The sequence below is a fragment of the Parambassis ranga genome, chromosome 2, assembly GCF_900634625.1.
Source record: "Parambassis ranga chromosome 2, fParRan2.1, whole genome shotgun sequence".
Lineage (NCBI taxonomy): Eukaryota > Metazoa > Chordata > Actinopteri > Ambassidae > Parambassis > Parambassis ranga.
The window spans coordinates 8,901,192-8,914,296 of NC_041023.1; the positions used below are offsets into that span (position 1 = coordinate 8,901,192).

The 13,105-nt window shown below is 41.6% G+C and overlaps 1 protein-coding gene across 2 annotated transcripts; it reads left to right on the forward strand.

The window, feature by feature from the left end:
* The first annotated feature begins 423 nt into the window (after positions 1-423).
* LOC114453840 (catenin beta-1-like) lies at positions 424-7,325 on the forward strand. 2 transcript variants are annotated; one of them, XM_028433757.1, is made up of 17 exons: positions 424-580; positions 1,561-1,610; positions 1,936-2,145; positions 2,222-2,472; positions 2,615-2,853; positions 3,654-3,855; positions 3,945-4,089; positions 4,172-4,275; positions 4,392-4,526; positions 4,626-4,829; positions 4,917-5,075; positions 5,163-5,282; positions 5,386-5,536; positions 5,628-5,749; positions 5,819-5,879; positions 6,064-6,259; positions 6,373-7,325. In XM_028433757.1, exons 2-16 carry the CDS (start codon positions 1,598-1,600, stop codon positions 6,252-6,254), a joined length of 2,307 nt encoding a protein of 768 aa, XP_028289558.1. In that variant the 5' UTR covers positions 424-580; positions 1,561-1,597; the 3' UTR covers positions 6,255-6,259; positions 6,373-7,325. The 2 variants fall into 2 exon arrangements, with proteins under 2 accessions (XP_028289558.1, XP_028289563.1); XM_028433762.1 differs by lacking the exon at positions 424-580 and adding an exon at positions 703-795.
* Positions 7,326-13,105: the final 5,780 nt, after the last annotated feature.

Below are 13,105 nucleotides of genomic sequence, written 5' to 3' on the forward strand. Positions count from 1 at the left end.
AACAATGTCCACTGTGCATTTGTGTAAAATGCATTTCTTGTGCCATCTAAATGATAACTTATTAAGTAAGTAATCTGATTTAATGACTGATATAGGCATGTCATGGAAAATGTTTGTGTTCCAGGTAACTGCATGTTAATTAAATCCCTGTCATATCACAGCAGCTCATGAATCTCATTCCTTTCTAATAAATGCACCTCGCCCCCCCCCCACCACTAACCACCACCACCACCACTTTTATGTTCGTCAATGAATAACCGCACAGCTGAAATGACGGGACTTCCGTAAAATAAAGAAGACGTTTCTATCTGACGAAAAAACTGTAAAATAATTGTCTCGACGCGAAAACTTTGTTTAAAATGACGCCCTACTTTTTTCCAGTGCGGCAGAATACTGTATTTTCTGCTATCGCCATCTTGATGTTCGATGGCACAGGCGGAAGCAACATCTTCGGCGGAGCAAGAGCGGGTGTGGTTCGGACTTCTACGGGTGGTTCACCTAGCAGCCCTTCTCCTGTTTTCAGCCAAGAGAAAGGAGAAAATTTTCCTGACAAGAACCACGGAGGAGGCGCTCGACTCTGGTAAGATCGATTGTTTTGTACAGCTATTAATTAACGGTTTAAGAGCGCGTCAACGCTTGTTTCTGAAAAGGAAATCATCTTTGGCTGGGGAGGGGGCTCCGGTGGGGTTTTCTGATTTGGCTGGCAGCACAGCAGGTTTTGTACGGTGGCGCTTGGATCTACTTTTCATACGTCCTGGCTACCGATGCTAATCACAGCAGAATTAAACATTTGGGGTATGCTTGAAAGTCACGACTCCAACAATGGACTCGTGTGTAAAAATATTCGCTTTTAATACTGGTTGCGCTTCCGGATGAGCTGTTCGTGGTTTTACTTAGTGGCCAAATCCCCGAAAGGTGTTTGTTTATGTTAGCTAGTTAGCTAACTAGCGAAGAGGTTAGCTACGCATGTTAGGTTAGCTTAGCGAACCTTCAAGGTAAGCTAGCCAACCTGTTAGCTACCAGTGGTGGCTAATGTAGGCTAGCGCTTTGGTAATGACTTATAGACGAATTGAGTATGCTTGGGTGGTTGATGTTACCTATACAATTAACGGTGTTTTGTCTTCACTTTTATCTCGGGAGCTTGGTAAGCTCGTAGTTAGACCCACCGCGAGAGGAGGAGTCATGGAAGTGATTGCAGGGCGGAGGGCTTAGTTTCTCTCATTGGAAACCCAAGCTGCGAGGTCGGAACTTGGCCGTGGTAGGGGGAGGGGGAAATATGCCTTTGATGTTCTTTGCCGCTGAATGGTGAATTGTGTTCGTGCTGGCCTGGAAATACCCACCGCTTTGCTCTCTCGGTTGGAGGTGGAGGCTCGGCATTTCCCCTCATAGCTACGTTAGCAAACCAAACAAGCGTCCGATGAATCACTAGGACTTTACACAGGTAGCGCTAAAAAACAGTAGGTTTAGCATTGAGACCACGTAGGGAAAACGCATATGACTGGTTTTGACAAACAAGAAATTTGTATAAGTTGTGTAATTTTCTCCTGTTTCTTTTTACAGAATTTTCTGCTGTGCGGGCTGAGGGCAGGCAACAACAATGGCTACCCAGTGTGAGTGTGGAAAATGATTTATTTTATCACTAGTTTGTTTTGTCTTAATATAAATGCAGCAGATATTTTATCTCTTAGTAACTTAGTGGAGCTTGTTTGAGCCAAACTAACTAACATTATTCAGATTTCAGTATGCAGAGAAATAAACATGTCTGGGAATGTAACAGGAATTTGATGTTTACATACATGAGTGTATTAGACAAAAAAAACCTCACAAATACCATTACTGAAATTTGTATCCAAAATTGTTAACTTTTTTATGGATGGGTGAGGCCACAGTTATTGTTGTATATCATTTATCGTGTGTTCTTCCCTTTTTGTGTAGCTGATTTGATGGAGCTGGACATGGCAATGGGTGACAGCAAGGCTGCTGTGAGCCAGTGGCAGCAGCAGTCCTATCTGGATTCAGGCATTCAGTCTGGCGTCACCACCACAGCCCCATCTCTTAGTGGCAAGGGGAACCCTGATGCAGAAGAGGATGATCCAACTCTGTACGACTGGGAATTTAACCAGCCCTTCACTCCTGAGCCTACAGGTATGTGATGCTGATACACATCAGTGAGACAACATGCAAAGTGTTGTGTCTTGTATTTATATTGCTTTTCTTTCAGATATTGAGGGTTATGCCATGACCCGGGCCCAGCGTGTACGTGCTGCTATGTTCCCTGAGACCTTGGAGGAGGGGATCCAGATCCCACCTACCCAGTTGGATGCTGCCCACCCGACAGCAGTGCAGCGGTTGGCAGAGCCCTCACAGATGCTCAAGCATGCTGTAGTCAACCTCATTAACTATCAAGATGATGCTGAGCTGGCCACTCGTGCTATCCCTGAGCTCACCAAACTGCTCAATGATGAGGACCAGGTATGTGTACAAATGAACAAATATCATTTTTTTAACACTAAAATGCCTAAATTGCCAGCCAAACCTTTAACAAAGTAGTAGCGATACAGTTCAAAAAACCTTTGTAACTATTTATCCCTCACAAACATGTTCTGTGTTCTAGGTTGTTGTGAATAAGGCCGCTGTAATGGTGCATCAGTTGTCAAAGAAGGAGGCTTCTCGCCATGCCCTGATGCGTTCGCCCCAAATGGTTTCAGCAGTTGTTCGTGCCATGCAAAACACTGGTGATGTGGAGACTGCTCGTTGCTCTGCTGGCACCTTGCACAACCTTTCGCACCACCGTGAAGGACTCCTTGCAATCTTTAAGTCTGGAGGCATCCCCGCCCTGGTTAAGATGCTGGGGTAAGAAGTGCTTGGGAATAGTTCTCTCAGATGCTTGTTTCCCTCTCACTTTCTACTATATGTTTACACTGTATGAATGCAACAGTATTCTATAATTCACCTGATGTTGTGATTAAAATCAAAACCATATCAAATTTCAAATCTTCACAACCAGCTACATAACAAACTCCCAGTTTAGTTTGAAACAGTTAAAATGCCGTTCCCCCTTCAGCCTCTTTGTTTCTCCCATTAAAAAGCCAAAACCGTTAGGTCTCTGACAAGTAGTGACCTGTTAGATGTTGTGTGTGCTTGAATTTGCACCTGAATTCACATTGTCAGGCTTTAGATGTAGGGTGCAGCAAGAGCATGAGACAAGATTAACTGCTACCTTTTGTTAGATGGCAATATTGTTGTGTTGCTGAAGAGATTTGGATTATCTGCTATTCTATCAACTTTTTTTGTATTCCTTTCTAAAGCTCAACTGCTTTGAAAAGTGTTTTATGTTCAGGTTTGCTGAAAGTTTGGGTTAGTACAGATGAGCACAGAATGGTGAACGAGGTAGTACAAGCCCCCTGCCACCCATAATTTTGCAGATTCATTGAAAGTAGTTATATTGGTTATATTGGCCAGTCATGCAGCTTGTTTTTTTTTCCCTGTTATTTTATGCTTGCTATTTATTCTTTGTAATTTACAAAAAAATCTAAGTGGATTACAAGGAGACAGTGCTAACTATTTCCTGGTTCTGTGAATTTAAGCAGAGATGAATTGTAACAAATGTTTTCTGCCTGTTTTTCTGATTATTTATTGTGGATTTTTTCCAGCTCACCAGTGGACAGTGTTTTGTTCTATGCTATCACCACACTCCACAACCTGTTGTTGCACCAGGAAGGGGCCAAAATGGCAGTGCGCCTAGCTGGAGGACTGCAGAAGATGGTAGCTTTGCTGTCTAACACCAACGTCAAGTTCTTGGCAATCACTACTGACTGCCTGCAAATCCTGGCATATGGCAATCAGGAAAGCAAGGTAAGCTGTTTGTGCAAGCAGCTATACATGTATTAATTTGGCTTGCCTTACTTATGTACACAAACATTAACCAAAACCTTTTTTTTAAGCTGATCATTCTGGCCAGCGGTGGTCCCCAGGCCCTGGTCAACATCATGAGGACCTTTACATATGAGAAACTGCTATGGACCACAAGCAGAGTGCTCAAGGTGCTCTCTGTTTGCTCAAGCAACAAGCCTGCCATTGTAGAGGCTGGTACGTACATAGTCATGGCACAGATAACAGGTCTAACTTCAGGTTTATAGGCGTGCTTGAATTTGTTTGACTTTCTACATAGGAGGTATGCAGGCATTGGGGCTTCACCTGACAGACCCCAGTCAGCGTCTGGTCCAGAACTGCCTTTGGACTCTGAGGAATCTTTCCGATGCTGCCACTAAACAGGTACAACACGCCTTTTTCCCCTCACATACATTGCTATCTACTTGCAAACACAGGTTTAACATTAACTGATTACCCTTCTCTGTCTTTCTTGCTATCATCTCCCCTGCTCTCTGTAGGAGGGAATGGAAGGTCTTCTGGGGACCCTGGTCCAGCTACTTGGCAGTGATGACATCAATGTAGTGACATGTGCTGCTGGCATCCTCTCAAACCTGACCTGCAACAACTATAGTAACAAACTCATGGTCTGTCAGGTACGTAGACCACAGTTTTTTAAATATGTGAATATAACTGTGTCTTTGTGACACAGATTAGATCTTTTCTGATGTAAATTGTAAATGATGTCATGTTAGGTTGGTGGAATTGAGGCTCTAGTGCGAACAGTACTTCGGGCTGGTGACAGAGAGGACATCACAGAGCCAGCAGTCTGTGCCCTGCGTCACCTGACCTCCCGCCACCAGGATGCTGAGATGGCCCAGAATGCTGTGCGTCTTCACTACGGCCTGCCTGTGGTGGTCAAACTACTGCACCCTCCGTCTCACTGGCCTTTAATCAAGGTAATTACTCTTTTTTTGCGTGTACATATTTTATACTTATAGTTAAAAAAAAAAAAAAAAAAAAACTTAACTTTTCATTTTTGTTAGGCCACAGTTGGTTTGATTCGCAACCTGGCTCTCTGCCCGGCCAACCACAGTGCTTTGCGGGAACAGGGAGCCATCCCCCGACTGGTCCAACTGCTCGTCAGAGCTCACCAGGACACTCAGAGGCGCACAAGCATGGGAGGCAACCAACAGCAGTTTGTGGTGCGTAACCAGGTTCAGATGTTCTGTAATTGAACATGTGGATTTGTGTGAGTTTAATTGCCTTCTTGCCCTATTTAAACACAACAGGAAGGTGTGCGTATGGAGGAGATAGTGGAAGGCTGCACAGGAGCTCTGCACATCCTGGCCCGGGATGTCCACAACAGAATTGTCATCAGAGGGCTCAACACCATTCCACTCTTTGTCCAGGTAAAACCTAACCTGTAATTTGTACTAAAGAATCCTTATAGTTAAAATGCATCCACCACATGCTTCTTTTTGTTTATCATACATTTCCTTCTCTTGTATCTAGCTGCTGTATTCTCCAGTGGAAAATATCCAGCGTGTGGCAGCAGGTGTGCTGTGTGAACTGGCCCAGGACAAGGAAGCTGCTGAGGCAATCGAAGCTGAAGGAGCCACTGCACCACTCACTGAGCTGCTGCACTCCCGTAATGAGGGCGTCGGTGAGAATGCTAGTCCAGATACTTTGTAAACATTCTAAATTGTCTGTCCACTGCAGTAACTTGATTTGTGTTGCTGTGCACTACACTGTAGCAACCTATGCTGCGGCCGTCCTGTTCCGTATGTCTGAGGACAAGCCCCAGGACTACAAGAAACGTCTGTCAGTGGAGCTGACCAGCTCTTTGTTCAGAACTGAGCCCATGGCCTGGAACGATGTATGTGTACACACACACAGACACGCAAAACCTACCAACAAGGTTACTTAACACTGTCTTTACTTATAGACTGGAGACCTGGGACTGGATATGGGAGCACAGGGAGACCCTCTGACATACAGGCAGGATGGTGAGTACTTTGTTTTGTCTTCAAATCCATTCTCTTGTTTCTGCATCTTAGTTTATGTGTTCATAAATAGATAATAAAACACAGTCCTGCCTTTTGATTAATGATGTCTTGGTAAGTTCTTGACATTATTGCCTGGTCATTTTGCAGTATAAAACATTCAGTGTTTGCACCTTTTGCTTTCAAGATGGAGCATATCGGGCCTACCCAGCAGCTTATGGCCAGGACACACTGTTGGACCCCATGTTGGAAGGTGCTGACTACCATACTGACACTCTGCCCGACCTGGGTCACCACACCGATCCATTGCCAGACCTTGGCCACACCCAAGACCTGATGGACAGCAACCAGCTGGCCTGGTTTGACACCGACCTGTAGGATTGGTAAGATGCCCCAGAACCACAGAAATACCTATTTCTGGAATAATGTGTCTGTATATACTTTGAATGACATGATATTCATTGAACCTTTTTTTTTTCCTTTTGTCCCTTTGCAGTTGTATTCTGTTAGAACCTGCATTGTGATTGGCCTATATTGTCTCAAACAGCATTATGATTGGCCTGTTGAGTGTTCAAGGTAAAGAAATGAATAAGGGGGTCTTGGAAAGTGCCTGACACAAGAAAACAAAAGAAGATGGTTGCCACAGGAATGTTTAAGCAAGTCGAAACAGGGGGAAAAGAATGGGTTAAAGTATCAGAGAGATGTGGAATCACACAATGGAGGTCTTAGAGCAGGTTACCTATATGGATGGAGTGCACATGAGGTGGATCTTAAAAGTTTGAAACACATATGTTTAGCCTTGCCTGTATTCTTATCAGTTTTTTGTTTCTATTTTTCTTATTCTATTTTTTTATTTCTTTTTGTATTACTCATTCTCTGTTATGGTACTGACCCAGCTTGCCTTCGCACTAGCCATCTTCATTTTCTCTTCAATGCTAATCATTTGTAATTTTTTTTTAAACGTATATTACATGTAGTGTTAAGTTATAGTGATATTATACAATGTTCCTTTGGTTTATGGTCGAATGTGTAGAACACTAATAATCAGTTGAATTGTACTCTGACTTAAAGTGTAACATTGTGTAGTTTTTTTATAATCTCAAAAATGGAGAATTATGCATTCTTAATATGTGCTTGTTTAAGCATAAAATATGTCAGTGTCACAAATGTTCTAAAGAGGGGGATATGGGTAAAATTTGAGGGTGGGTTGGGGATAAATCTAGAGACAAGTGTTTTATATACAGTATCACTGGTAGGTTAACAACTATTTTGTATGCCATCATTGGATGTCTGATAGAAAAGTCTAACGCTATCATTGGTGGTGTAATAAAACCCAGTTTTATGTGCTATCAAGAGGTAGCTAGTCCGATGAACAGCTGTAGTCCTGCTGTGCTTATTTTGAAGACGAAGTTATGACACGGCTGAACAATAAAACGGCATTTTATTTCATTTAGCGTCTGTCTTGTGTCTTCTGTTCTTTTAGACCCTCGTGTCATCAGTTGTTCCAAGTAAATGTTTAGCTGGAATATTATTTAAAATTATATAACATTTAAATTTTTAAAAGATATCAAGATATGTCACTATTGTTAAATGTTATCTTTACTATAACTTTTCTGCCTCGGTTATATTTATAAAGCAGTGAAGCTGCTGTGGCTTCTAATTTTTACATGTAATTTTTAGCCACCAAAAACACAGGCAGACAGAATTGAGTGCCCTTCCCAACACCATTAAAGAATAATGGCTCCATTATTCAAATGACTTGCAAATATGCAATGTTAGGTCCTAAACACAGTCTTTAAAGATCAATGGGACATTAGAGCTGAATTGTGTGCCTAAATGAGGATTCATTTGATAGTAAAACAGATCTGAACTCCTGGGTGGGGGTTAAGTACATGACAATAGGTCCAGTCCAGTGGCTCATATGGATGCTTATTCAGTGCCTTTTGTGGGTGTTTTCTGTCCATTATTGCCATAAGTATGGGATTAGGGTAAAGTAAGTAAACAAGATGGGCACAAAGTTTCAACAAAGAACTTTAGTACTTCAGTACAAACAAAAACAACACATTACAACCTGCATTTTATCACAAGAAGAATATTTCTGCTCCCACATACAAACTTCTCACTCTGTGTAAACTTCAATAAGTCTGATGAATTCCTGCAAATTCACAGTAGGACTTGTGTGTGTTTATTTTTCCTACACAAATCAATATGAAAAAAATAAGAAAAATTGCTATACACACTGCATAATCATGTATTTGATGGGGCCAATTGATCCTTTCCATCCTTTTCCATCAAAAGTGAGGAGTCTTGTTTTTATTTATATATATTTAAATAAAATGTATCACAATGAATAATAGACTGTTAATTTGTGTATGTACAGTGTTGTATGCAATTCCAAGTAAGAAAATACAAATACTAAAAACAAAAAAATGTTTTTTTTTATCAGAATTTGAACTTTCATTTTAGAATTCAACTATTCTCCTGATAAATGTTTATTGAAAAGTTAAAAGAGCAGTAATGTTTTAAAATAGTTTTTGTTGAATTCCTATCCTTTAATCACAAAAAGTGGACCACTGCAAACAGTAAATAGTATCATAGCCCCACCCTAATATCTCTCTATCATTCAGGGAACAAAGGGTGCCCATTAACCTGCAGTGCACACCCTCTAATGTCCTATTGTTCTACCTGGACTTAAACCCAGAGCTGACCACTGCAGGTCCACATCAGCACTCACTGAGGTTGTGACTACACTGTTTACTTTGTGTGGGACTCTTCAGCAAACAACATGCAGATCAGCACTGACCAGAAGTTTGGACCTCAGCTCCACCAGCAGACACTCCTCAGAGAGAGCAGCACCTACCTGGCTATGATCGCAAGCATCCTTCAGCACACTCCAGGCAAGATGCTCACGTTCACCCAGGTAAGACAGAGATCTTTCTCACTTCATTTAACTTCCTGTTTCTTTTCAGTGTGAGGCATTATTGGCAGAGTTTACATGTCTAATATACATCTTGATATCTTGTAGCTGATGAAACGACTGGGACCCATCTGTGAGGACAGAAAGTCTATTGAGAACAATGTCCGAGTTTGTTTATCAACACACAAATGTTTCATCAAGGTATGGTTTATATTACATATATATATATATACATTATTTTGTTCAGTGTGAAAATCGTGACACTGTAAGGAGGAAATGGCCTCTCAGTGCTTAGTAGTAATGGATCTGTATTAATTTCAGATTCCAGTGGACCCAAATCATGACTGCAAGAAGAACTACTGGAAACTGGACTGCAGTCAGATCACAGCAAAGATGGTGCGTCGTCACTTTAAAGGAATCCTGCATCTCTTCCCTGAGTTGTCCTGGAAGGTGGAGACAGAGAACAGCAAGCCCTGCTCACCCCCCCAGCCTCCTGAACCTGCATCTGTCCAGATCAAATGTGAGGTGAAGTTCAGCAGTCCTTTCTCCATTGAATCCCTCCTGAAGAGAGACAGTCCTTCTGCTCTGGCCTCCAGAGCTCCACTCAGTGTGCAACACAGAGCGGAGCAGCGCCCCCTGCCCACACACAGGCCGGCAGGGACAAAGAGAAGCTTCAGCTGGGACTCTGAGGAGCATGTGCCCCTTCAACTTCCAGATGGATGTTTCCCCAGGGGGCCAGCAGGAGGCAGCACATACCATGGACTCCCTGCTAATGGAGCTGCTCCTCACGCCAAAAGGAGGTGTTCTGAACCCTCATTCCCTGTTTACTCAAGAGCCAGCAATGCTCCATATTTCACCAGCCCTCATGATAGTTACATCCCTTACTCTGTTCCAGCTTTTACCCACAATGCTCTTCGTCACTGGCTGTAATGTTTTTGTTTGTTGTTTTTGTTTTTTACCTGACAAACCAGCACTCTACAGCATTTACTTTTTCAATAAAACATTAAAATGACATTTTTGTGTGTATTAATTTGCTTCTAGCAATATCATAAAGAACTGATTTGGTCAGAATTAAGGCATTTCAAAACAAACATTTATAATATTAAGGAAAGTTAGAAAGTGCAGGCACCCTTTGTCACAGATCAATGAGGCGACAATCACTGTAGCTGGGGTGGGTGATTAAACACGAACGATGCAGTTTATGTAAATGAATGAAAGCTTTTGGCCACATTGCTGTGATTTTCACCTCATTTCATCTTCACACCTTCACAATCAATATGAGAAAATAAGATTCTCACAAATTGCTACACACACTGCATAATGATGTGTTTGATGGTCCTTTCCATCCTTTTCCATCAACAGTGAGGAGTCATGTTTTTATTATATTTAAATACAATTTATCACAATGAATAATAGACTGTTAATCTGTGTATGTACAGTGTTGTATGCAATTCCAAGTAAGAAAATACAAATACTAAAAACCAAAAATTTTTTTTTTTTATTAGAATTTTAACTTTCATTTCAGAATTCTGATCATACAACCCTCTTCAAATATCTAAGATACAGTTTCTAGTATTTCTAGTATTTCTATCTAAAATGAACATGGGAGTAAACTAGCTTTATTCCTTTAAGGTATTCCTTTTTACAAAGCTTTAAATTGTTAATATATGACTGACAAAAATAAGACAGTTGTTCTCTTTCAACTGTTCTCCTGATAAATATTTATTGGAAAGTTAAAAGAGCAGTAATGTTTTAAAATAGTTTTTGATGAATTCCTATCCTTTAATTACACAAAAGTGGACCACTGCAAACAGTCAATAGTATCATAGCCCCACCCTAATATCTCCATCATTCAGGGAACAAAGGGTGCCCATTAACCTGCAGTGCACACCCTCTAATGTCCTATTGTTCTACCTGGACTTAAACCCAGAGCTGACCATTGCAGGTCCACATCAGCACTCACTGAGGTTGTGACTACACAGTTTACTTTGTGTGGGACTCTTCAGCAAACAACATGCAGATCAGCACTGACCAGAAGTTTGGACCTCAGCTCCACCAGCAGACACTCCTCAGAGAGAGCAGCACCTACCTGGCTATGATTGCAAGCATCCTTCAGCACACTCCAGGCAAGATGCTCACGTTCACCCAGGTAAGACAGAGATCTTTCTCACTTCATTTAACTTCCTGTTTCTTTTCAGTGTGAGGCATTATTGGCAGAGTTTACATGTCTAATATACATCTTGATATCTTGTAGCTGATGAAACGACTGGGACCCATCTGTGAGGACAGAAAGTCTATTGAGAACAACGTCCGAGTGTGTTTATCAACACACAAATGTTTCATCAAGGTATGGTTTATATTGCATTATTTTGTTCAGTATGACAATCGTGACACTGTAAGGAGGAAATGGCCTCTCAGTGCTTTGTAGTAATTGATCTGTATTAATTTCAGATTCCAGTGGACCCTAATCATGACTGCAAGAAGAACTACTGGAAACTGGACTGCAGTCAGATCACAGCAAAGATGGTGCGTCGTCACTTTAAAGGAATCCTGCATCTCTTCCCTGAGTTGTCCTGGAAGGTGGAGACAGAGAACAGCAAGCCCTGCTCACCCCCCCAGCCTCCTGAACCTGCAGCCTGTGCATCTGTCCAGATCAAATGTGAGGTGAAGTTCAGCAGTCCTTTCTCAATTGAATCCCTCCTGAAGAGAGACAGTGCTTCTGCTCTGGCCTCCAGAGCTCCACTCAGTGTGCAACACAGAGTGGAGCAGCGCCCCCTGCCCACACACACGCCGGCAGGGACAAAGAGAAGCTTCAGCTGGGACTCTGAGGAGCATGTGCCCCTTCAAACTCCAGCTGGAAGTTTCCCCATGGGGCCAGCAGGAGGCAGCACATACCATGGACTTACTGCTAATGGAGCTGCTCCTCACGCCAAAAGGAGGTGTTCTGAACCCTCATTCCCTGTTTACTCAGGAGCCAGCAATGCTTCATATTTCACCAGCCCTCATTACATCCCTTACTCTGTTCCAGCTTTTACCCACAATGCTCTTTGTCACTGGCTGTAATGTTGTCTTTGTTTTTTACCTGACAAACCAGCACTCTACAGCATTTACTTTTTCAATAAAACATTAAAATGACATTTTTGTGTGTATTGCTTCTAGCAATATCATAAATTGATGAACTGATTTAGTCAGAATTAAGGCATTCCAAACCAAACATTTATAATATTAAGGAACGTTAGAAAGTGCAGCCACCCTTTGTCACAGATCAATGAGGCGACAATCACTGTGGCTGGGGTGGGTGATTAAACATGAACGATGCAGTTTATGTAAATGAATGAAAGCTTTTGACCACATTGCTGTGATTTTCACCTCATTTCATCTTCACACCTTCAGACTTGGGTGTGACCAGGTAGAAGGAACATGCCCATTGTGGAATTCTTAGCTTAATAGTATTAGTAGTAATCAACATATACTATATATATGTTATATATAATATAACATATCAGTTATATGGGGACACATTTGTTATCATACTTTATGTAGTACAATGTGCCACAACACATGTTGTGCAGAGGCACAGTGACAGCAGTGTTACAAGGCTGCTGACAATCATAATCAGTCAGTGAGAGAACTGGACCAGTTCTAGTTTCTAAATGTGCAGATTATACCTGACAGGCACAGATGAGGGAGCACTGACTCATGTGCTCTAATACCTGGACAGCTCAGCTCTTCTCCAAGGCTCAGAAACGACACAGCAGTTTACACGGTGCAGTCAGTAAGTATTGTGCTGAGGTAACTGTCGGCTACTTCTTCACAGTACTTCAGCTTTATATTAACACAATTCAAAGGGAAACATTGTACATATATATTTTATGAAGCAGACTGCCTATGTTAGCTCTTAAAACATTTAAAGGTGGAGTAAATGTAAATAAATGTATTTATGATATTTCAGTGAAGTGTGTTCTATACAAGAACAAAGTGAATTGTATCTTTTAGGCTTTAGTTCATTTTACCCACCTGAGTCACTGGCAGACGAGGTGACAATTACTGGAGTGTAAACATCATGCTTCTGACTCCCACATTCCAGCAACTTACACCTCATCAGTCCTGTTCAATTCACTCACAGACTGCTAACACGATAACCTTTCCTCAAAGTCAGTGATCAATTATGTGGAAAAAATTCTTTCAAAATGTCAATAGGCTGAGCAATTTGTTGATCCTGGATTTTCACTTTCAATAACAATCACTGGGATATTTTTTCCTCTCAAATTTATCAAATCTTCCCTGACGTTGGGTCTATTTAATATGATTA

Excerpts from the sequence above, each read along its gene's own strand:
- LOC114453840 (XM_028433757.1), top strand. Across the intron at positions 2,146-2,221 it reads CTTCACTCCTGAGCCTACAG|ATATTGAGGGTTATGCCATG; the intron begins GTATGTGATGCT and ends CTTTTCTTTCAG. Across the intron at positions 4,527-4,625 it reads ACAAACTCATGGTCTGTCAG|GTTGGTGGAATTGAGGCTCT; the intron begins GTACGTAGACCA and ends ATGTCATGTTAG.